The sequence below is a fragment of the Macrobrachium nipponense genome, chromosome 13 (genome assembly GCF_015104395.2).
Source record: "Macrobrachium nipponense isolate FS-2020 chromosome 13, ASM1510439v2, whole genome shotgun sequence".
In the NCBI taxonomy this organism is placed as follows: domain Eukaryota; kingdom Metazoa; phylum Arthropoda; class Malacostraca; order Decapoda; family Palaemonidae; genus Macrobrachium; species Macrobrachium nipponense.
In genome coordinates this window covers 62,347,859-62,373,412 of record NC_087206.1, presented here as the reverse complement: position 1 = coordinate 62,373,412, position 25,554 = coordinate 62,347,859, and the positions used below count along the sequence as shown (strand labels likewise).

General features: G+C 35.8%; 1 protein-coding gene across 3 annotated transcripts in view; it reads left to right on the top strand.

Annotated features, from left to right (window-relative positions):
* Window positions 1-25,554, top strand: part of LOC135225848 (Kv channel-interacting protein 4-like) — a 790,651-nt gene that overhangs the window by 635,116 nt on the left and 129,981 nt on the right. For all 3 annotated transcript variants that reach the window (XM_064265390.1, XM_064265392.1, XM_064265391.1), the window contains exon 3: window positions 4,251-4,375. In XM_064265390.1, the coding sequence (XP_064121460.1) occupies window positions 4,251-4,375 (125 nt within the window). The remainder of the gene's footprint in view (window positions 1-4,250; window positions 4,376-25,554) is intronic.

Here is a 25,554-nt window from a genome sequence, read left to right as displayed (position 1 = left end):
TTATTATTATTTTTTTTTTTTTTTTTGCTCTATCACAGTCCTCTAATTCGACTGGGTGGTATTTATAGTGTGGGGTTCCGGGTTGCATCCTGCCTCCTTAGGAGTCCATCACGTTTCTTACTATGTGCGCCGTTTCTAGGATCACACTCTTCTGCATGAGTCCTGGAGCTACTTCAGCCTCTAGTTTTTCTAGATTCCTTTTCAGGGATCTTGGGATCGTGCCTAGTGTCCCTTTGATTATGGGTACAATTTCCACTGGCATATCCCATATCCTTCTTATTTCTATATTACAGATCTTGATACTTATCCATTTTTTCACTCTCTTTCTCTTCAACTCTGGTGTCCCATGGTATTGCGACATCAGTGAGTGATACTTTTATCTTGACTTTGTCAATCAACGTCACGTCTGGTCTATTTGCACGTATCACCCTATCTGTTCTGATACCATAGTCCCAGAGGATCTTTGCCTGATCGTTTTCTATCACTCCTTCAGGTTGGTGCTCGTACCACTTATTACTGCAAGGTAGCTGATGTTTCTTGCACAGGCTCCAGTGGGGGGCTTTTGCCACTGAATCATGCCTCTTTTTGCACTGGTTCTGTGCAATTGCCGGACATTCGCTTGCTATGTGATTTATGGTTTCATTTTTCGTATTGCACTTCCTACATATGGGAGAGATGTTATTTCCGTCTATCGTTCTTTGAACATATCTGGTTCTTAGGGCCTGATCTTGTGCCGCTGTTATCATTCCTTCAGTTTCCCTCTTTAGCTCTCCCCTCTGTAGCCATTGCCACGTGTCATCGCTGGCTAGTTCTTTAGTCTGTCTCATGTATTGTCCGTGCATTGGTTTGTTGTGCCATTCCACTGTTCTGTTTGTCATTCTCCTGTCTCTGTATATTTCTGGGTCTTCGTCTACTTTTATTAGTCCTTCTTCCCATGCACTCTTTAGCCACTCGTCTTCACTGGTTTTCAGATATTGCCCCAGTGCTCTGTTCTCCCTCCTTCCTTTCGTGTTATGTATAGTCTGTCCGTATTTGCTCTTGGGTGTAGTGCTTTGTGTATTGTCATATGTTTCCTGGTTTTCTGATATATGCTGCGGAGTTCTGCCTTCGTCCATTCCACTATTCCTGCGCTGTATCTGATTACTGGCACTGCCCATGTGTTTATGGCTTTTATCATATTTCCGGCGTTGAGTTTTGACTTGAGTATCGCCTCGAGTCTCTGCATATATTCTTTCCTTCATCTCTTGGTGTTTTATACCCCCTCCTTCCATTATTCCCAGGTATTTGTATCCAGTCTCATCTATGTGTTTGATGTTGTTCCCATATGGTAGCTTTATCCCTTCAGTTCTCGTTACTTTGCCTTTTTGTATGACTAAGGCACATTTTTCTATTCCAAACTCCATCCTGATGTCCCCAGATACAATCCTTACAGTCTGGATTAGGGTATCTATTTCCTTGATGCTCTTACCATACAGCTTGATGTCGTCCATGAATATCAGATGGTTTATTCTGTTGCCTCTTTTCTTGAGTTGGTACCCGGCATCCATCTTCTGTAGTACTTTTGTCATGGGAATCATGGCTACTACGAAGAGTAGTGGGGACAGTGAGTCGCCCTGGAAGATCCCTCTCCTGATATTAACCTCTGCTAGTCTTATTCCAGAGCTTGTAAGTATTGTATTCCAGTTGCGCATTGTATTTTTGAGGAAGCTGATGGCGTTTTCCTCTGCCCCATATATTTTCAGGCATTCTATTAGTCATGTGTGTGGTATCATGTCGAAGGCTTTTTTATAGTCTATGCATACCATGCTTAGGTTGGTTTTCCTTCTACTGTTCTTCATTACCATTTTGTCTATCAGGAGCTGGTCCTTTGTGCCCCTACACTTCCTTCTGCAGCCTTTCTGTTGGTGGGGGATGGTGTTTGTCTCCTCTAAGTAGTTGTATAGCCGTTCACTGATGATACCTGTTAGTAACTTCCACATTATTGGTAGGCAGGTGATAGGCCTGTAGTTACTGGCTATATTTCCCTTACTCTTGTCTTTTTGTACTTCTTCCTGTGGTCATCCATTTGGGTGCATGGTGATTTGAGATACAATGCTGGAGTTGTTCTGCTATTCGTGGGTGTAGGGCCTTGAAGTTTTTGAGCCAGTATCCATGGACGTCATCGGGACCTGGGGCTTTCCAGTTTGGCATTTTCTTTAGTTGGTGTCTGACTGTGTCTGTCGTGATCTCTGAATCTTTGTTTTATTCTCCCTGTTTCTTCTTTCTTGACTTCCTGGAGCCATGTTGCATGTTTGTTGTGTGATACCGGATTCTCCATATGTTTTCCTAGTCTCTTACTTGGTTCGGCTTCAGGAATTTCTTGGTGGTTGTGTTCCCCTCTTAGTTGGCTCTATTATTATTATTATTATTATTATTATTTTTATTATTATTATTATTATTATAGTTATTATTACTATTACTATTACTATTACTATTACTATTATTATTACTATTATTATTACTATTATTATTATTATTATTATTATTATTATTATTATTACCACCACCATAAAACTTGTTTTTATAATAATAATAAAAATGATAATAATTGTAATATTTTTTTATCTATCACAGTCAACCAATTCGACTGGGTGGTATTGATAGTGTGGGAGCTACTTCAGCATCTAGTTTTTCCAGGTTCCTTTCCAGCGATCTTGGGATCGCGCCCAGTGTTCCTATGATTGTGGGTACAATTTCCACTGGCATATCCAATATCCTTCTTATTTCTATTTTCAGGTCTTGATACTTAATGTATTATTATTATTATTATTATTTATTATTATTATTATTATTATTATTATTATTATTATTAGTATTATTATTATTGTTGTTGTTGTTGTTGTTGTTGTTGTTGTTGTTGTTGTTGTTGTTGTTATTATTATTATTATTATTATTATTATTATTATTATTATTATTATTATTATTATTATTATTATTATTATTATTATTATTATTATTATTATTATTAAAGTGAAGCTGAAGTTGCTGGGTTTAGGATTACATTTTCACTACGTCCCACTCAGTTTCTTTCTTGCAATTTTGTTAACAGAATGCGCAAGTAAATTCTGAATACGGTAACTGAAATATTTTTGTGACCTAATGTTTATGACGGGACCTCTCGCCTTCGTAACCTTTGATGAACCCATGTTAGCTTATCTTTGCTTGGATCTTCGATCGCTCCATTAACACACAACCTATTTTTCCTTCCGCTTGAAGGCATCTATAACTAGTAATGAGTCCATTGTTATTCTGACCTTAATATGCATTTGATGTACCAAGGCGACACGTGCCGGGCCCTTTGTAAACAGTGAGTCCGTGGAAAAATCATAGACTTTCGTTCCTTACGAACTTAGGCGAGACCTTGATAAACCTCCAAGCGGAGGGAATTAGGACAGTTATACGAATTGAAAAAGTAATTAAAATTTAAAATCTGCCATCCGCTGCAGTCTCCAGTCTCCTTTAATAAATGGATATAAGTTGATGTGGAAATCTCTCGCTAATGTCAGTTAATTTTCCAAGTTTGTAGCAGTATGTTATGGTATTTCTATTCGTGAATAATCAGTCATAGACAGAGTGGTAAACTAAAACACCCCTTATTACTTTCAATTCATTTCTGCCCCCCCAAAAACAGGTAGAATTTGACAATGATGGGCGTTTATTTGGATTGCCTTTTATTATCTAGATGCTCTGAGAGTTTACTACCAAATCAGTCATTTTGCCATCTTTCTTCATCACCTGGTCCATATACGCGCTAACATCCGTTGTCAACAATCTCCAAGTTCATCTTATTGCATGTTTAGTTTAGTCATTCGTTTGGACTGAAGACGAACCCGGGAAAGGATTCGAAAGCTTTTATAAAGTATTCATAAATTATATACACGAAATTATAACATTTTTATTACTGTGGACCCCTAAGAACAAATATTTTTCCCATTGTTCGTAATATAATGGATAACGCTATTGAGTTTCTCAAAAGCAATCAATTAGCATTACTGAAGATGTAACAAATAATCTTATATATGAAGGTTGACCAGTCTTTAATATCTAAGGGTGTATATTTGCAAGCAAATATTTGCGGGTAAAAAGCAGCTTTGCTCTTATAGGTAGAGTTCCTCGAGCAACATATTATTGTCGTAAAATTAGTTACTTTGTTTCAGCGACATTTGCATCATGATGACAGTTTCTTTAATCATTATTGTTGATGTTTACAGATCACGACCCAGACGACATCGAATTGAACGTAGTGCGATACAAACCTGACGGCATCGATGCACTGGCCAGGACCACGAAATTCAGCAAAAAGGAACTGCAGCTCATGTACAGAGGGTTCAAGGCAGTAAGTAGGATGATGACGTTTGCTTATGTTTGATTATTGAGTTTTTCCAAAGATTCTGTTATATATACATATGTAATATTATAACACTACATTTTCATAAAATATCCTCAAACTGTACGGAACATTCTTAGCCGAGAACATATTAGTTGTTAAAATACAGAAAATTAAACTTTGTATCATATGACCCAACCTCACTGCACGCCTGGAAGGAGTGTTTGCATAGACTGTTTAGGTAGTAAGCTTTTATTCATGCCTTGGTTTGTAATGATGCGTGACTATTAAGATTTTATCCATAGGGACGTTGACATGAAACTTTAGTCTTCAAATATGTTTTTCACCAAATCTATAAGAAAGTCTTTTGGGGGAATTTGTTGATAGGCTCTACAGACCATCCTACCAGATTTCACTATCCTCATCTGAGACTGTTTGTTGATGGAATCTACGGTCCCCGCCCATCAGATTTCACTATCCTCCTCCGAACTTTTGATTCACTGTAATGGCTTCCTTGGTTTGACGAACATTCGTTAAGTGTGCTGTGCTTCTTGTCATATCGAAGTTACACAAGATGCAGATGAGCTATGAATTAACTGACAGACGAATTTATGGTAAACTTTCTAGTTTCGAAAATAAGCGAAGAAAGCAGTCACGATGTAAAGCTGGAGAATCTCCACTGACGCTTTTGCGAGCGGGGTCCTACCAGGGTCCTTTCCTGATAGTTGTTACAAGAGCAGGAGGCTTTAAGTCCTTTACCAGCGTGATATTTTAATTGATAGGAGTGATGGGGGAAGGGACGAGGGAGATTTAATTAATCCCACCTCTGTTTCACGGCAGGAGGAGAGATTGGCGCGTTGTTTATCCTTCTATTAAACGAAGTGTGCATCAAAAACAATATTCTCATGAACGATAATCGTCGTCTTTAGCCTGGTCTATTTTTATGTAGGATCTCTCTTGTTAGATTTATTTTGCTGAAATATTTATAAATAAATAGAATCTTAAACTCGCGTTTAGTTTAATTAGTCTTTCATTTTGATGTTTAAATGTTTTTCTTCAAGTTTTTTTTTTATCAGCGTCGCTTATATTTTACGTTTACTATAATATTACAAATCGTTCCAAGAAATTTAGTCATGCAGTATCGATTGAGAGGGATGCATGAGGAATATATATTTAATAATGTTCACGAGTGATGCAAATTTGTTATATTGTGATAGAGGGCCCTGGAATGAACGAGATTTCGAAGTGAAGTTGTGTGGATTGAGGAACATGAGTGAGAAAAAGATGAGAGAAAATGATTGATTGAAGGGAAGCCTGCTATTGAAGATCATGAATACAATATAAATAGGTGGTTTCTTAATAATCACATGGAAGTCTTAGCAGGGGAAATTCGTCGTAGAAAATTATTTAAACAAAATTATTTTGGAAATCAGAGAAATACCGGAAGTCAAATTGCAATGCAGATAATACTCTGGTCTCCCATTTTCACTTGTTTTCCGGACATGTTTTATGCGATAAATTTTGCATTGGAAATAGGATTAAATGGCATTTGCCCTCTCTCTCTCTCTCTCTCTCTCTCTCTCTCTCTCTCTCTCTCTCTCTCTCTCTCTTTAAAGGTCTAAATTGATCTCATAAGGCAGATTGTGCTCCAAGTACACATTCTCTCTCTCTCTCTCTCTCTCTCTCTCTCTCTCTCTCTCTCTCTCTCTCTCTCTCTAAATGGATCATAAAGCAAGTTGTGCTCCAAGTACACATTCTCTCTCTCTCTCTCTCTCTCTCTCTCTCTCTCTCTCTCTCTCTCTCTAGAATAGATAATGAAGATAATGATATAGAAGTAAGGGATGAAAATAGTGAATATTTAGCTGACATAGATATTAATGAAGCTGATATTGTGCAGGCTATTAATGAAATTAAAAATGGAGCTGCTGCAGGGCCTGATGGAATTCCTGCTATTTTGTTAAAGAAAGTAGTTCATTCTATCGCAAAGCCACTTGCAATATTATTAAGACAAAGTGTAGATACAGGCAAGATTTATGATGAGCACAAATTAGCATATATTACCCCTACTTTCAAAAGTGGATCAAGACTAGAGGCAAGTAATTATAGGCCTGTGAGTCTAACATCACATATTATGAAAGTGTATGAAAGGGTAATGAAGAAAAATATTATGAAACATTTAATAAAAAATAATTTGTTTAATAAAGGACAACATGGTTTCGTACCCGGAAAAAGTACACAAACCCAACTGTTAGTCCACCGTGAGAACATATTCAAAAATATGAAAAGCGGAAATGAAACAGATGTGGTTTATTTAGACTTTGCAAAAGCTTTTGATAAAGTAGACCATAATATATTAGCGAAGAAAATTAGAAAACACAATATCGTGGATAAAGTAGGAAGATGGTTAAAAGAATTTTTACACAACAGAAAACAGATAGTTATTGCAAACGACGAGAAAATCGGATGAAGTCAAGGTAATATCCGGTGTGCCGCAAGGTACGGTGTTAGCTGCAATACTGTTTGTTATTATGATTGAAGACATAGACAATAATGTGAAGGATTCGGTAGTGAGTAGTTTCGCAGATGACACAAGAATAAGTAGAGAAATTACTTGTGATGAAGATAGGAACGCTCTACAAAGAGACCTTAACAAAGTATATGATTGGGCAGAGGTAAATAGGATGGTATTTAACTCTGATAAATTTGAATCAATAAATTATGGAGACAGAGAAAGAAAGCTATATGCATATAAGGGACCTAATAATGAGACCATCACAAATAAGGAAGCAGTTAAAGACCTTGGTGTGATGATGAATAGGAACATGTTATGCAATGATCAAATAGCAACTCTGTTGGCAAAATGTAAAGCAAAAATGGGAATGTTGTTACGGCACTTCAAAACAGAAAAGCTGAACACATGATTATGGCTTTATAAAACATATGTTCGTAGTCCACTTGAATATTGCAATATGATATGGTACCCACACTATCAAAAGGATATTGCACAAATAGAGAGTGTACAAAGGTCCTTTACAGCTAGAATAGAAGAAGTTAAGGACCTAGACTACTGGGAAAGACTACAATTCTTAAAATTATATAGTCTAGAAAGGAGAAGAGAACGCTACATGATAATTCAGGCATGGAAACAGATAGAAGGAATAGCAGAAAATATCATGGAACTAAAAATATCAGAAAGAGCAAGCAGAGGTAGATTAATAGTGCCCAAAACTATACCAGGAAAAATAAGGAAAGCACACAGGACATTAATCCACTACGCACCAGCATCGATAATGCAGCGTCTATTCAATGCGTTGCCAGCTCATCTGAGGAATATATCAGGAGTGAGCGTAGATGTGTTTAAGAATAAGCTCGACAAATATCTAAACTGCATCCCAGACCATCCAAGATTGGAAGATGCAAAATATACCGGAAGATGTACTAGCAACTCTCTGGTAGACATTAGAGGTGCCTCACACTGAGGGACCTGGGGCAACCCGAACAAGATGTAAGGTCTGTAAAGTAAGGTCTCTCTCTCTCTCTCTCTCTCTACTGTAAATTTACTGATCTTTGTTGATCTCCCCCATGCTTTTAAGGTTGATGGTAAGCTTTGCATACAGGGTTGACTATCATTATACTGGAAAGATTATTCATCTCTTGTCAAAATATAACAGTGACAATTTTTGGGTCAGTTTTTGTGGTCACCTTTGCAAATGAGAGAAAACACACGCATATATACTTATATGTATATATATTTAATAGAAGGAGCCCATAAAAACGCCATAATATAGAAAGTAAGAACTATATTTCAGAGACTGCTGTTTCTCTCTTCAGGTAGATCATTCCCTACCTGAAGAGAGAAATATAGTTCTTACTTTCTATATATTGACGTTTTTATGGGCTTCTTTTGTTAGATGGTTTTCTGTTGTAACAGAACATTTTTACCAGTCGCGTATATATATATATATATATATATATTATATATATATATATATGTGTGTGGTGTGTGTGTGTGTGTGTGTGTGTGTGTGTGTGTGTGTGTGTGTGTGTACGGTCTCAGTACTTGGGCGACAACTTGGAAATCTTAGCTTAATGATGAATAATATTGCCAAGACCAGGAAGAACATTCTTTATTAACGATTTTTCGAGGTATATATATATATATACATACATACATACATACATACATACATATATATATATATATATATATATATATATATACATGTATGTATATTCATATATTATATAATTATATATTGTGAATGTGTGTGTGTGTGCATGTGTTGCGTAATATAGTGAGGGTTATACTATATGTGTGTTGTGGTGAGTGTGTGGACGTTGTGTGTGTGTGTGTGTATATATATATATATATATATATATATATATATATATATATAATGTATATATGTGTGGCAGAATGCCCCTGTGTCGATGCATTTAGAACATTTTTCCCATGCACTTGTGTGTGTGTGTATGTTGTGTATTATATTATTAATTACTCATATTGGTAATTATATATATATATATATATATTATATATATAGTATCATATATATAATTGAAAAAAATAATGTATATATGTGTGGCAGCATGCCCCTGTGTCGATGCATTTAGAACATTTTTCCCATGCACTTGATGAGGTGTTACACATTAAGATCAGCTGAAGGGAGAAGACCAGGTGTCGCTCCCTAATTACACTTTCATTACTCATATATTTATGTTCCCCTGTTAAGTATGACAATGCACTCACGAACGAAGAAAAAAAAAGATATGAATCCATTTAGATTATCTGAGTTTTTTTTCTATTTAAACATACTGATAATGAGAGTAATAGTTATAGGACGCCATTAATAGTTTTTAGATCCCGGAAGGCCGAGTGTTTTGGAGTCACTGTCTGAGTTTAGACGCAGGTCTCTTTCCGCCCGACGGGTCAGGTACCTGTACTTCCTATTGACCTAGGACTAATGAACTGCTACGGCACAATGGCCCGTAGATGCCGATAAATATAGTAACATTTGCGTAACTTATCACTCCAAGAATAGCTTCCTCTGTTCTACCGGTGGGACACATCAAATTAGTCACAGCCTTAAATAAAGGTCTGTCTCTCTTTTGTCACTTATAAGGTATGACAAAGTTGTTTCGCCTTGAGTTAAAGATACAGGAATTGTAGGATAGGATATTTATGATTTACTTATTAGAATGAAAATATAAAAAATAATGTGCTTTTTAAACAGAATAGAACAGTTATTTCTAATAAAATATAGATTTACGTTAAGTTAGGAATATAATGATTACAACTTACGGGTGAGGGGGGAAAATCTTGCACGCGCCTCCAGTAAGCTGGAGGTCTGATCACGCCTTGTTCCATTTAAAATCACGTATAAGTAATGACATCAAATAATACGAAGACTGGACTCGAAGAGGAATAGGATGATTAGTTTCTTAGCTAGGGTCCAGAAATAAGAATAAAGACTTTTAAAGGGCATAGAACAAGAAAAGAGTTCTTGGAGAGAGGACATGGAAGGAACAGAGAGTTTTTAAAGGATATGAAATAGAGGTGATATAAAGAGACACAGAAGAGGCAGTTTTAAAGCGTGGCATTTGACACAAAGGAGTTTAAAAGAATGATTGAACAGACAAAGGCAGTATTAAAAAGGAACATGGAGCAGAGAATGGAGGTTTTAAAAGAAGAATAAAGTAACTGAGATGTTAACGGGGGGGATAGTGATAGACGATGATGATGATTTAACAAATAGGGGGAATAGAAAGCTTTTATTGAAAGACAAGAAGTATACGAGTGTTGAGCTCTGAGTAAGGAACAAAAAAATATTTAGAAGAGGAGCAGGAAATGGACAGGTTTTTATGGGTGATATGGAATAAGGGAGAGAGAGAAAGAGAGTGGACTATTTTATCTGGAAACGAATGATAAAAACTGCTATCGAGGGACTGGTAATAAAGACGGATTTATTGAGAAACAGGGCAAATGCAATAAGGCAGAAAACAGATGAACAGACACATCGATTCCCTCGCATGCTCACTGTCTCTCTTGATATGTCTACGACTGTGGCAGCTTCTTGAACTATCGTTTTTGTAGTACAGGACCTAGTCGTTTACCCCACTTAACTCTCCTGTATAGTAACCAGTCGTGAGGTCAATAAGAGATTCTTTCCCACTCAGAAAGTCGTCATTCAGTTATGGACAGTTGAAGAGAATCTGATTTGTCTGTCTTAGGTTTGATAAATTTTAATTTTCCTTCAGTGGTGTTTGTGGTGCCTTTTAAAATAAGATTTAGCACTGCAATTACGATCCTTACCGAAACTGCCTGTCAGAAGACTTCGTATACCATCCTTAGGACATCGGGATAGACTTTTAGAGAAATATAAAATATATAATGTTTATTTTGATTCAAGGACAGAAGTGACGTGCTGAGGAAAAGACATGTCTGCAAATACGAATCCCAGATGGGAATTTCATTCCCGGAAAAGAGCGTAAATATCGTCGCTGATACAATAATCATCGACGCCTTTTTTTTTTTTTTTTTTTTTTTTTAATAAAGACGAAATTACTTGCGCAAAACTGCTATGAAAAAGGCCGATATAATAAAATTCCAGGCCAAGAGGGTAGAAAATTCCTGAGCCTTAGCTACAGCTGATTCTGACGAAATGATTGAATATGAGACGATGATGGATGGCGAAGTGAAAAACTGTGTTCCACCATGCACCGCTTTCAAGAAGGGGAAATGGGATGGATATTCAATGCCGATGACCGAAACAGGGAAAATTGCTTAAGGCCAAAACAGGAGGGGGGAGAAAATTACTGGCGGCCAAAACAGGAAAAAATACTTAGATGTTTTGAGTGAGATGGAGGCTCGCATTAAGAAATGGAGAAAGTAAGCGTTTATGTACAGTCCTTTTTTAATTGGTTTGAAATTCCATACGTATCAGAAAGACTTGGGAAGTCTGAAGTTCTTGAGTTCAGTAGATGTAACAAGCATTTGGATTCTGATTTACCTAAAGAGAGGCTTAGCTTCACGCCAGTTTTGCCTATCCTGTTCGTACTGTAAGATATTTTTCTGCTGCCCTAATGTCTATTTATGTTTTTAGTTTTCTCTGTGTGCACATTTTAAAAGGGTTATTCTTAATTTTTTATTTATATTTGATTTATTTATTTTATTTATTTATTTATTATTATTATTATTTATTTATTTATTTATTTATTTATTTATTTATTTATTTATTTGTTTATTTATTCATTTATTTATTTTTTGAAGGAAATGAGTTTCGAGTTAATATATTGTCTTCAAATAGATTATTTTTCATTTCAGTCCGTAATTGGAAGGTTCTTCCTTTCTACTGAGTAAAATAACCAAATAGACGTTCATTCTTTACCCTTAAAACCAGTAGATCTTCAGTTGTATTATGCTCAAAAAGAATTTATTTTCAGAATGTCCCACCACACGGTAACAGAATTTTTATTGACCTGCTTCCCTTACACAAAAGTTATTCTTGTTAGTATCAGTCCACAAAGACCCATTAACTTCTCTCTTTCGAAGTTCACAGCTTGCTCCCCTTAACCTACCTGATGTGCGTTCGTTTGAGTCCTGTCTGGTAAGGTTAAGTTTCCCGATCGGTTTTAATGCTTTCCACTTGTAAGCGAACCTAAAATGTCAAAGGAAATAGAGTATTCAACAGGTTTAACTACACGTTAATAAACCAGAATAATTTTACTTAATTTATTTTACTTAATATACTTAAATTTATTTTAATTAATATATGCTGCAGAGATGATATTATCTCTGAAGTACGTGCCACTACAAACACTTTAATAGTGATTAATTATAGTTGTTTTCCATCGTCCTTCCAAAACGTAAATTTGTAACATTCGTGCGACTTAACGTTTGAATGAAACTTGCATTTTCATTTTTTAATGAAAAATAACCAGAAGAACAGTTGAAAACTTAAAACATTTTGCAAAATGAAATATGGGTGGTAGACCTTCACCCCAAATAAACGGCAGCCCGGTTTTACTTAACGAGACATCGAAGGACATCAGGTCTCGATAATAACCTTTACGATTCCCCGGTAACGTTTCGGGTTGAGGTTGTTTGGATACATGCCAAGTGTCTATCCGTTTCCTAATTCACGTCCCAGGGCAACAGAAAGAAGGTAGTTTTTATGAAGCTTGTCTATGTTGTTGTTCCATTCTTTGCAGAAATAGGAACTTATAGTTAACATATTTCTAAAAGATACACACAAACACACACACATCATATATGTATATATATATATATATATATATATATATATATATATATATATATATATATATATATATATATTTGTGGAAATATTTACAAAGATTATAGTTGGTGATCAAGTCCACAAAAGGATGGGCGAAAGCTATAATCTTTGTAAATATTTCCACAAATATATTTCGTCTGGAAAAACAAGAATAATAATGTGCATCCTTCTACTGATTTCTTAGGAGCACGATACGGTGTGTTTATATTGCATGCATTTATATATATATATATATATATATATATATATATATATATATATATATATATATATATATATATATTATATATATATGTGCGTGTGTGTGTATATTATAGATATATATATATATATATATATATATATATATATATATATATATATATATATAATTTACGGCTTCCTCTCACCTTCCCTCTCTATTCCGCATATTTCCTCTTGCCCTGTTTTGTAAAACGAACCTAAAAGTAAGACGCAAACATAAACACACACATTTGTATTCGCAGGACGATCGCGCTTTTAATGGAAAGAGAGAGAGAGAGTGAGAGTGTGTGAGTATAGACAATGCCTGTCTCGTGTTTTATAAGCAGCTCCAAATGGAATTTTGGAATGAGAATTGTTCGAGAGGTAGCAATCTCTCTCTCTCTCTCTCTCTCTCTCTCTCTCTCTCTCTCTCTCAGGTAAGCATACCATCACCTCAAAGAATTTACTTCAATGTCGATAATATTTTTCCATTGACGAAACCAAATCACAGTATGAATAGTATGAATAAATTTATTCATGTTTATTCAAAAGTGGCACACACGCATACATTAGATACTATTCTTTCATTCATAAGATAGGAAACGCGCTGTCTGCCAGCAATGCCATTCATTCAGACAATGAACTGACTAAACATCGATATATAGTTTGGGAAGCTTTTGCTTTCTCTACTATTTGTTAAGATTATTCCACAGTCGTATATACTGCAGATGTTTGTGTATTTTATTAGCGTTCAGGAGCTTTGGTGCCTTTGAATAAAATCCACATGCATCCTAACATAATCCAAGATACTCTTTGTAAAAAGGGTAGCTGAATGCCACCATATGTTTACAACTGGGAATTTGATATGCATTGTTATTATCATTATTATCATTTAGTTAAAAAAATGCTCGTAGTAGCATGAGTCTGGAAAATGGAGAAACAAATATAATGCTGTACAGTTTATCTTTAAATATATGTATACATACATAATTGTGGACTATTATTATTTTTTTTATCACAGTCCTCCAATTCGACTGGGTGGTATTTATAGTGTGGGGTTCCCGGTTGCATCCTGCCTCCTGAGGAGTCCATCACTTTTCTTACTATGTGCGCCGTTTCTAGGATCACACTCTTCTGCATGAGTCCTGGAGCTACTTCAGCCTCTAGTTTTTCCAGATTCCTTTTCAGGGATCTTGGGATCATGCCTAGTGTTCCTATGATTATGGGTATAATTTCCACTGGCATATCCCATATTCTTCTTATTTCTATTTTCAGGTCTTGATACTTATCCATTTTTTCCCTTTCTTTCTCTTCAACTCTGGTGTTCCATGATATTGCGACATCAGTGAGTGATACTTTCTTCTTGATTTCGTCAATCAACGTCACGTCTGGTCTATTTGCACGTATCACCTTATCTGTTCTGATACCATAGTCCCAGAGGATCTTTGCCTGATCGTTTTCTATCACTCCTTCAGGTTGGTGCTCGTTCCACTTATTACTGCGAGGTAGCTGATGTTTCTCGCACCGGCTCCAGTGGAGGGCTTTTGCCACTGAATCATGCCTCTTTTTGTACTGGTTCTGTGCAAGTGCCGGACATTCGCTTGCTATGTGGTTTATGATCTCATTTTTCGTATTGCACTTCCTATATATTGGAGAGATGTTATTTCCGTCTATCCTTCTTTGGATATATCTGGTTCTTAGGGCCTGATCTTGTGCCGCTGTTATCATTTCTTCAGTTTCCTTCTTTAGCTCTCCCCTCTGTAACCATTGCCATGTGTCATCGCTGGCCAGTTCTTTAGTCTGTCTCATGTATTGTCCGTGCATTGGTTTGTTGTGAAATTCCTCTGTTCTGTGGCAGAGTGGGTTAGGTCGTCAATTGACTGGTTAAGCAACATTGGGGCTGGTCAGTCGTTGGATGGATGACCGCTCTCCTCGGCGTTGATTCCTTGGGAAAGGATCTTTACCATAATGTCCTCAGTCTACTCAGCTGTAAATGAGTACCTATTCCTGATTGGGTTGGGTCCAGCTATGGGTTAAATAGCAAAACTCAGCAATGATGGAAAGAAATGAAGAATTAAACAACAACGACGTAAATGGAACCTCTGGCAACAGAGGGCCTTCGTCCGGCAGCCAGGTATTCAGCCCAATTGAAGGGGAAGACGGTCAGGTACTTGGAGGTCGTCATCCAGCAACTGACCACTACAACGACAGTATTATTATTATTATTATTATTATTGGTGAAGAAATTCGCACTAATGTAAATGTAATTATATACTTTACGAACTACCCACCGCTCGAGGAGGTTAACTGGTTTATCACTACCGGTGTTTTTACGTCACTTGAAATGGAGTTAAATAGATCCACAATTATGTATATGTACATATATTTAAAGATGAAACTACAGAGAGCTTTTGAACAGGTTCCCAAAAGTTCTCTCTGCAGTTTTATCGTGGATTTTTCTCCATTATTATTATTATTACTATTACGAATACCCATAAAAGTAATTGTTGTTAATATAACGAAATGATAAGTAGGGCAAAATTACCAGTAGGCGTTAAGGACCGAAATTCTCGATGAAAGCCTGACGAAGCTTCTGAAATTATCGTTGACAGAAGTTACGGACGCCCGGAAAGTTAATGATGGCAGGACAAAAACGAACTTCGGACGGAATGAGCTCTCTCTCTCTCTCTCTCTCTCTCTCTCTCTCTCTCTCTCTCTCTCTCTCTCTCTTACTTCTTGCCTTTGCTTATTATAGTTGGGTTGAAATGTAGAACAAACGAGGCGTAATTCGACCTCCAGCTTATTAGGGACGCGTGCAAGATTTTCCCCTTGTGCATAAGTTGTAAACATTATATTCCTAACTTAACGAACATTAAAACGTGTTAAATTCTACGGTCAGATAAATCTATGTTTCACCAACGAAAATTAAGATAAATACGCTGTACCTTATTAGAAATAATTTTTCTGTACTCTTTAACAAGCACATCATTTATTTTTTACATTTTCATTCTCATAAATAAATCATAGATATCCAATCCTAAACATCATGTTTCTTTTATCCAACGCTAAACACCTTTATTAGACCTTTTTAGGCTTTTTAATAGGGCCTCTTTACCTCCCAACTACAACAACCTCAAAGTAGTTTGCAGGCTTACTCCCCGAGTCAGCGAGAATGATATATTGAAGGAAGAACTATAGTTTCATCAATGCCATGAAATTTCCTATTCAGATTTTTCTTTGACCAGAAGATGGGGTTTAGAAAATTCAATTAGAAGAGTGTTAGTTTTAAAAAATTGGGAGATATATAAAACCATATAGAAGGCGATTTTGAGTGTCACCCAAAAGAATCTCCTGGCGAATTTCAAGGACGAAAATAATGATAAAATTGAATTACATAATTTCCAATTAAAGTGGAATTTTTGACTTTCCAAATGAATCATTTTACTTGGAGATTCCGAGCCTCAAACAAAATTTTCAAAAATGACGGTAATGTTGAAATCGCTGACGATAATTTTTGGGAAAAGCAATCTTAGGAATTTTCCCACTCGAAAGGAAGCGATTGGGACATTTCAAAAATGAAAGAGGAATATTTCAGTGTATAGTTACGGTTCATTTTAGTAATTTTACAAGTTTAATAAGAACGTTTCGGGGGATTTAAGATATGCTGATTGGATTTCAGTCGAATAAAATTTTTAATGGAATCGAGACATTGAGAACTCCTTGAAATACGGACCAATCATTCGCGCACGCTGCGCTTAGTTTTCTAGAAACATTTTAAAATTTCGTCGTGATTTCCAATAACAGACACGAAAGTTTATTCTCCTTCGGTACTTGGCGTCCATTAGCGGTCACCCATTCAAATATTTACCACGCCAATGCCGGCTTTTTATTTTATTAAAACCAAATTATTGGTCTCGCCCCCAATTCAGTTTCTCTTCGTTGGGTACCGACATTTAAGCGCATCACATCCCATGGCAAGGTGTATTTGAAAAGATATATATATATATATATATATATATATATATTATATATATATATATATATAATATATATATATATTATATATATGTATATATATATATATATATATATATATATATATATATATAGCATATATATATATATATAATATATATATATATATATCATATATATATTTATATATATATATATATATATATATATGTCTATATATATATATATAGTGTGTGTATATATATACTATATATATATATATATATATATTATATAATAATATATATAGTAGTAATATATATATATATATATAATATATATATATATATCATGTACATATTTATATTTATGTGTGTGTATTTGTAAGATTGATAGAGAGAGAGAGAGAGAGAGAGAGAGAGAGAGAGAGAGAGAGAGAGAGAGAGAGAGTCTTTAAACTCTTGTAAATGTTGTTTTATTTGCATTGGAAAAAAATTAGTATTCTTTCTATTACCAAAGTCTTCCGCGAATTTCGTATTCTGTAGCAAACAGAATATGTTCTTTTGGAATAAATTTTATGAAACGAAAAAATCAGAAAATTGCGTTTTAATTAAACCAGATATCCCACTTACTTTTCCAGCGAACAATACTTAATTTTAATTTAGATTCCTTATTACTTCATTTTTTATAGAAAAAAATGGTTAATGTTAGATCAGACCTCTTTCCAAAATTTTAATTTGATGCTGTTTACATAAATTTCCCCCAAAATTAGGTTACACTTTTACCCACCAAGAAAGCTCTGGTACGGTTTGTCGAAACTTCTACAAACACACTTTGCGATTCACCTCCAGACTACACACGGTCACCCCGTGTTTCCTAAATATTCGGACCTTCCTTCCTGTCCGTTACCTCGTTAACCCTTTATCTATCCAGCACTAGGCCATCCTCGCCTCGATCCTCATAACGCTTCAGAATCAATATATACTCTTTTCATAAGCTACCGTCAACATGACTAACCATACCATAACAAACCGTCCTCTCGCGTATGTCAACAATGTTACCACTTTCTCTACCCATCCTTATTCCTCACCCTTCCAGTTCTTTGTTTTTCACCCCAGTGTATTAATCGGACATAACATTCTCTTGACATTATCATTGGACATCCTCACCACTTAAGCAAAGCAGAACTGAGTCAACAGACTCTTCAATCCATTGGCACTCCAAGTCTTACCAAATTTTTGCACACGGCTTCCTGCTCTCTAAGACTTATTCTAAGACTCACTCAGCTCGTCTCTCATCCTGCCAGCAACTATTATAGTTACTTCTAAATACCTATAAAAGCCAATCATTTCCGTTCATCAGCCAGATTAGTATTCATCGCTCCATACTCCTGGTTTCCTTTGACTGTGATAATCCAGTCGGCTGTCTCAGCCTGAGGCATCAGCTGTTCTTTATTCATTTCTCAAATCATTTTCTTGTCGTACAATTTGCACTTGCGTTTAATTTTTTCATTCGGATTCTCACGTCACTCCACCCTTACGGTGAATAATCATCCAAGAACTGCAAAATGCACTGTATCAGCTTTCCGTGAGAGCTAACTAACGTCTGCAAATTCCAACACGATTTGCTTCGATCAGAGGAACCCGGATTACTCTCAACAGCTTAACTGCTCTACCGTACATCTCCAATACCTATCACCCTGCCCTTCTGGTGGTTTTATCACGAAGTTTCTAAACTTTTCCGCCCCTGCGTCATTTGCCTAAGCCACTCCTCTCTCCTATGTCCCACATTCAGCGATGTTCAAAATGCCCCCTCCATTGACCCAGACTGCATGCATTTGCATTCATTTCCAATAGCTTATCTTGAATTTTATTGGATTCTATTTGTTCACCTTAAAGTTCCTGCTTGTCCTCTATCCTCTCTTCTGTAGTTTCATTGCTTGCCTTTTCGTTTATTGATTTTCCAATTCATCCTCCTGTAGTATACCTGTACTTTATCTTCTCGTAATACTTATTTTTTTCATACACTGAACCTTCCATTTCCATGGTGTTTTTATTCACACTACCTAGCCTCTTAATAAAACTTTATATAGTAGTATATTATAATATATATAATATATATATATATATATAATATATTTTATATAATTATAATAGATATAATAAAATAATATATAATATATATTATATATATATAATATTACATATATATATATATATTATTATATATATATATATATATATATATATATATATATATATATATAATATAATGTAAATATTATAAAAATATACATATATATATATATATAATATTTATATTATAATATATATATCTACATATATATATATATATAATATTATATTTGTGTGTGCACGATCCCAGGAACTATCGAAACAAGTCGAGCTTAACAAGGCAGGGGGAATACTGTTCTCGCTAATTAGGTACTTGTATATTCTCGACGAGAACATTATCTACTTTCCTCTTCTTGATTATCCGCAGCTGTTTAATTAGATTGCGTCGAAAAAGTCATTATGTGAGCCTTTCCTAATACGAAATGAGAGCTTGAGGATCCATTTTGTGTTCGTTAGAGACAGAGAGAGAGAGAGAGACAATCGGGGAGTAAGCCTATAAACTACTTTGTTGTTGATGTTATTCTCGGTGTGGATGTAAGAAAGTTCTATGGAAAAGCCTAAAAAGGTCTGAAAAGAGGTGCTTCGCATTGTGTTTGAGATACAGGAATTTTAGGATAGGATATTTGTGATTCATTTCTTAGAATGAAAATGTAAAAACTAAATCATGTGCGTGTTAAACATTACAGAACAATCATTTCTAAGAAAGTATAGCGTATTTATTTTAATTCTCGTTGGTGAAACAAGGCTTTATTTCACCGTAGAGTTTAGCACTCGTCCGAGTAAGCTGGAATTTCCCCGATGTCTGTATGTATATTCCCCCTCTCTCTCTCTCTCTCTCTCTCTCTCTCTCTCATCCGCATTTTTCTGTCCGCCCTCAAATCTTAAAACCTACTGAGGCTAGAGGGCAGCAAATCGGTACGTTGATCACCCACCCTCCAATCATCCAACATACCAAATTGCAGCCCTCTAGCCTCGGTAGTTCTTATTTTATCTAAGTTTAAAGTTAGCCATGATCGTGCATCTTTCAACGCTATAGGATAGGCCACCACCGGGCTGTGGCAGTTAGTTCCATGGGCGGTGGCTCATAAAGCATTGCACGCTGCACGGGAAACAGAAACTTCGGTGCATTTTTTAAGTTGTTTATTGTTGCATTTAACTCTCTAAATTCTGCTGTTTTAATTCGTCCTTCTGTGACATCTACAGTTCTTTCTTGTTCCCTCTCCCTCTCCTTCTTTCTTCTCCCCTTCTCTTAAATTTATTCCTTCTCCTCCTTCCACACCTCCTCTCGTCGCCTGCCTTCCCCTCTACGTCGCTTACCCCTCCAGCTATGTTGCCCAGGTAGATTCCAAACGCGAGATCGAATTACTGCATTTTTTCCCCCTGGCCTTTGTCCATGTTGGTTATTCAGCGATCCAGAATTGGAAAAAAAAGGGTTGCCTATTTTTTTTGTGGGGGAGGGGGACGTGGGGGGACGTGGGGGCTGGGGGGAGGGCGGGAGTTGGGGTGGGGGGTGTTGTTTAATTTTGCGGAGGATAAGATTACTGTTTGTCTGATATGGATTTTTGTGTTGCTATGGAGCGTTCGACCGTTTTCATATTTTTCTTAGTTTATATATAATATATATATATATATATATATATATATAATATATATATGTATATATATATATATACATATATAAAATAATATATAACATATACATATATATATATATATATATATATATATATGTATGTATGTATATGATATATTAGTCAGTTTTTCTCTTTCTATATTATTTGCCTGCATGTATGTATATATATATGTATGTCTGTACGTATAAATTCGTTAAATTATCTTTGTTTTCACCTAAAACACTGAACTTCTTAGACGGTTCTAAACAGTCAAACAAACAAATACACTGAATATATTTCAGGATGAATGTTTTTAATGCTTTTTATCATTTATATGCCCCATTTTCGAACACCTTAACGAGAGGGTTCCCATCCTGGGAAGAGCAATGAAATAAATACGAGAGTACTTCAACGGCTAACGAGATCCTATTGTCTTGATGGCGTCCCTCTTCATCCGTTTGTGGTATTTTAATGCATCTGATTGATAAACTTATTGCCGTTTGTTCCCGTCCATTGTAGAACTATTATATGACGAAGTTATATCTCCTAAGGTTTATCCTTTTTAATAATGGGTGTGCGATCAGCGGTCTCGCACACCAAAGGATAATGGTAGGAAAAAGGATGAGATACCTGCTGATGTCATTTCTAGTCATTATTCTCTTGTGACCTACAAAAGTCATCTCTGCTCATTCACGAAATTCTGCGGGTAATTTTCGTTATTATCTCTGAGATTTAGAAACCTGCTTCTTGTCAGGGTTGGAATATTGTCAAATTTATTGTATTTTCTGTTTAGGAACTTCACTAGTGCAATGTTGTAGATGGTAATCTGCGCTCTTATTATGGAAGCTGAACGCAGTGGCATACAGATGGTCACATGTTATTTTGGAGTTTTGATGCCAGTTCGTATCGTCTCGTGTAAGATAACATTGGAGGTGGCTGATTGTATATTTTGGGATCATAATGTTAAATGAAGCTCCGTATCTCTTGCAGCCTGAAGATCAGCCAATGGCTCAGTGAATGCAGGTTGCCAAAGGTGTAGTACCCTCATGTAAAAATTACTTTGTTGTAGTTCTTGTTGAGTGGTTAGAAAAGCCCAATGGAAGAGCCTAAAAAGGTCTGAAAAAGGTGTTTCTCATCGAGTTGAAGATACATGAATTTTAGGATAGGGTATTTATGATTTATTTATCAAATTGAAAATGTAAAAAATAAATAATGTGCATGTTAAACAGTACAGACAAATTATTTCTAATAAAGCATAGTGTATTTATTTGAATTTTCGTTGGTGAAACAAGGCTCTATTCGACCTTAGATTTTACCGTGTTTGAATTCACGTTAAGTAAGTAATATAATGTTTACAACTTATGCGTGAGGGACAAAAATCTTGCACACATTTCGAGTAAGCTGGAAGTCGGATCACGCCTTGTTGAGGCAATCGTTCGTATGGTAAGTAGTTAATAAAAACTGATACTCAACTTATGGTAGACTATTCCAGTAAGATTCAAGAAATTAATAAGCCGTCAAAAGATTGTACAGTATGAAAAATGTTCACGAATGGCGTCCGTCTCTGCAAAGATTAAATTTACCAGTTGGTCTGCTAGAAAAATCTTGATCCAGTCTTGCCCACGTAACATAGAAGATTTGAAGAGAGTTACAATTATTATTATTATATTTATATTATATTCAGGAAATGTAACCTATTCAAATGGAACAAACCCACCAAAGGGGCCATTGACATGTAATTTAATATTTGTATTTAATCCGTTAACAGTACAGCTGATTGGAAAAGCAGTAGAGCCGAATGTTTAGAACATCCAGTGTATGTGCTTTGTTTATTTATAAGATTCTTCAGGGGAAACAAGCTCATTTTAGCAGTATGTTCGTAGTCATCCTTGCAGTGCGTCATCAACCTGTTGCATATCTTGGCTGTCAGAAATATCGCAGCAGTGCCAGCTATTGGTTGCCGTCGCGACAGAGAGTTGCCGCAATCAGTATTGCCAAGTTTTCTTGATTATTTTCGAAAAGTTCTGATTACCAGTAACATGTTGCCATCGCAACTGAGTGTTGACTTCTCCGCGTTGCTGTGGAGTATTTTTGGTAATGTCGAACCCAGAAGGGTCTTTGCTTTTGAAGTCTGTTTTCATATAGATTTCTTGTGTCCTGATTTCGCTGCGGTAAAGCCGTAGACCTGTTTTTATTTTTTATTTATTTATTTATTTATTTATTTATTTATTTATTTATTTTATTTGGTATAATGACTCGCCTTGAACGAAATTCTAGCTGAGTGTTTTCTTTGAATTGCGCTGGCTTTTGTGCATTATTCGAAGTTCGAATTGTTGCGTCAGGATGATAAATTATATTCATGGATTATTTCTGATCTCAGTCATCCTCATTCTTTTCTGTTCCAGGGCCAGAATCACTTTCACTGCATTACTATCCAGTGATTCATTAGTTAAAATTAATCAATAAATCTACAAGGATGTAGCTTGCTTCGCTATGAAGTTTTGGTGAGGTTACGCATTTTAAGTAAATATGTGCTCGCTTTACGAATTTAAAACTATTTTTTATGTCCCTGTTTTACTATGGTTTCTACAATCTACAAAAACAATACTGAAGAAATACTGAAAGTAACAAGGCGGGATCCGACCTCCATCTTACTCCGGGCGTGTGCTAAAATCTGGGGTCATTTTCCTGTGGTATTCGCCTATATACTGGAGTCACGTTCATCTACTGAGGTTTTTTTAAGCGTATACTTTATGTGAAGTAACGCTTCGCATGAACCAGATTTATGGAAATACATTGTACTTACGTTGAACACTTTACCACCAGATTTCTTAATAAACCTGTCTTGTCCTGAGCTTGGAACCTGTCTTGGCAGAGAAATACGATTGGTGCTTCGACCGCCACACCACAACAGGGAATAATATATGTCCCCAGAATTACTAAGCATTGTAAGTGTGACGTTCGTTCGATGCTGATTATTCGAAGGAAATACCAGTGCTTCGAAGCATATTGATGCTACTTAGTCAAGAAATGCTTGTTGATTTTATCTTTTAAGCTGTATTTTTATATTCAACTTTATTTGGGAAAAACAAAAGGACTGTGAAATGAATAATCTCTCTCTCTCTCTCTCTCTCTCTCTCTCTCTCTCTCTCTCTCTCTCTCTCTCTCTCTCTCTCTCTCTCTCGTCTAATACCTTCTTCAAAGGCGCTGCCAAAGCCTCTTGATATTGATGCTACTTAGTCAAGAAATGCGTGTTGATTTTATCTTTTAAGTGGTATTTTTATATTTATTTTTATTTGTGAAAAACACAAAGATTGTGATATGAAGAATATCTCTCTCTCTCTCTCTCTCTCTCTCTCTCTCTCTCTCTCTCTCTCTCTCTCTCTCTCTCTCTCTCTCTCTCGTCTAATGCCTTTTTCAGAGGCTGCTCGTTTGTTTATAAAATTTCCGCGCCGACACCAATGTATCATTTCTACCTGCCTGGTTTCGTATGGCTATTTATTTTGTTGTCCTGTATAATGCAGAATGCATCGCTTCCCTCGCTCCATAAAGGAGTCTGGTAGATTTACTGCTGTGCATTTCGCCCAAAAGCCTCTTCTTTTATGGTCTCGTATTTTTTTCTCTCACGCTTTCCTTAAGGCGGTTCGTACACTTTGCAATTTATTATTACATTTATTCCGTTTTGTTCTGGCAAGATTTTAGAGCTCGCGATGAACTTCCTGAGAAATATATATATATATATATATATATATATATATATATATATATATATATATATATATACATATATATATCTATATATATTATATATAAATATATATATATAGAATATTATTAATATATATTATATATATATATTTATATTTATATAATATATATATAATATATATATCATATATATTATATATATATTATATACTTTTTAGGGGCACAATTTTTTTCACGGATACAACATTCATTGAATAGAATGGCTTTTTTCACTGTTTACCAGCTTTTTTGAAATTGATTCATATTTTCTAATTATTTTCTTCATTTCATTGTTCAGGTTACTAATGGACACATAATTGGGTTCTTCCATTTACTCCAGTATTTTTACAAAAACGTGACAGCTGTTTCGTCAACCTATACGTATTGACGTTATCAAGCGTACTGATACAAATAGTTGTTGTTTAAGATTAAGCTGGCCTTGTGCCAGCACGGGCTCTAGGCCAGCTTAATCTTAAACAACAACAGATCGTTTATATGCATCAGGGCATTCTCCTCTAGCAAATAAACTCCGAGCAAATTCTACATTAAATTTTACGGTAGAAAAAAGTGATGAGAAAATGCTCCCCTTCTTGGACGTACTTGTGACCCAGAAAAACAACCAATACAATACCACCGTATACACTAAAAAGACAGATGCTGGGAGATGCTTAAATGCTAGAGGAGAATGCCCTGATGCATATAAACGATCTGTGGTAAATGCATTCATAAAACGCGCCATAACACACTGTTCGACGTGGAAAGCGACGAACGAAGAAATCTACAGAGTTCAACAGCTGCTCACAAATAACGGCTACCCAGATGACATGATCCAGCAAGTTGTCAAAAAGAGATTAGAGGCTTTCCATAACCCGACCCCGAGGGACAACACACAAGACAAAGACAAAGATATAGTGATATACGATCAGATATCATACAACAAACACCACGAAGATGAAAGGAAAGCCATCCTTGGTATACTGCGAAGAGGAACCACCCCCCTAGCACCATATAACAAAATAACAGCAAGAATTTACACCTTACGGCCTCACTGGTAATGAAAAATAGTACAGCTCCATCGACGGAGAAAGAAGTTGAATCTGATATAGTATACAAGTTTGTCTGTGGTGACGAGCAATGTCAGTCCCCCCAAAAATGCTATATCGGACACACAACCGCTACACTCAAACGTCGCAAGCAGGCCCACAGAAACCAAGGCG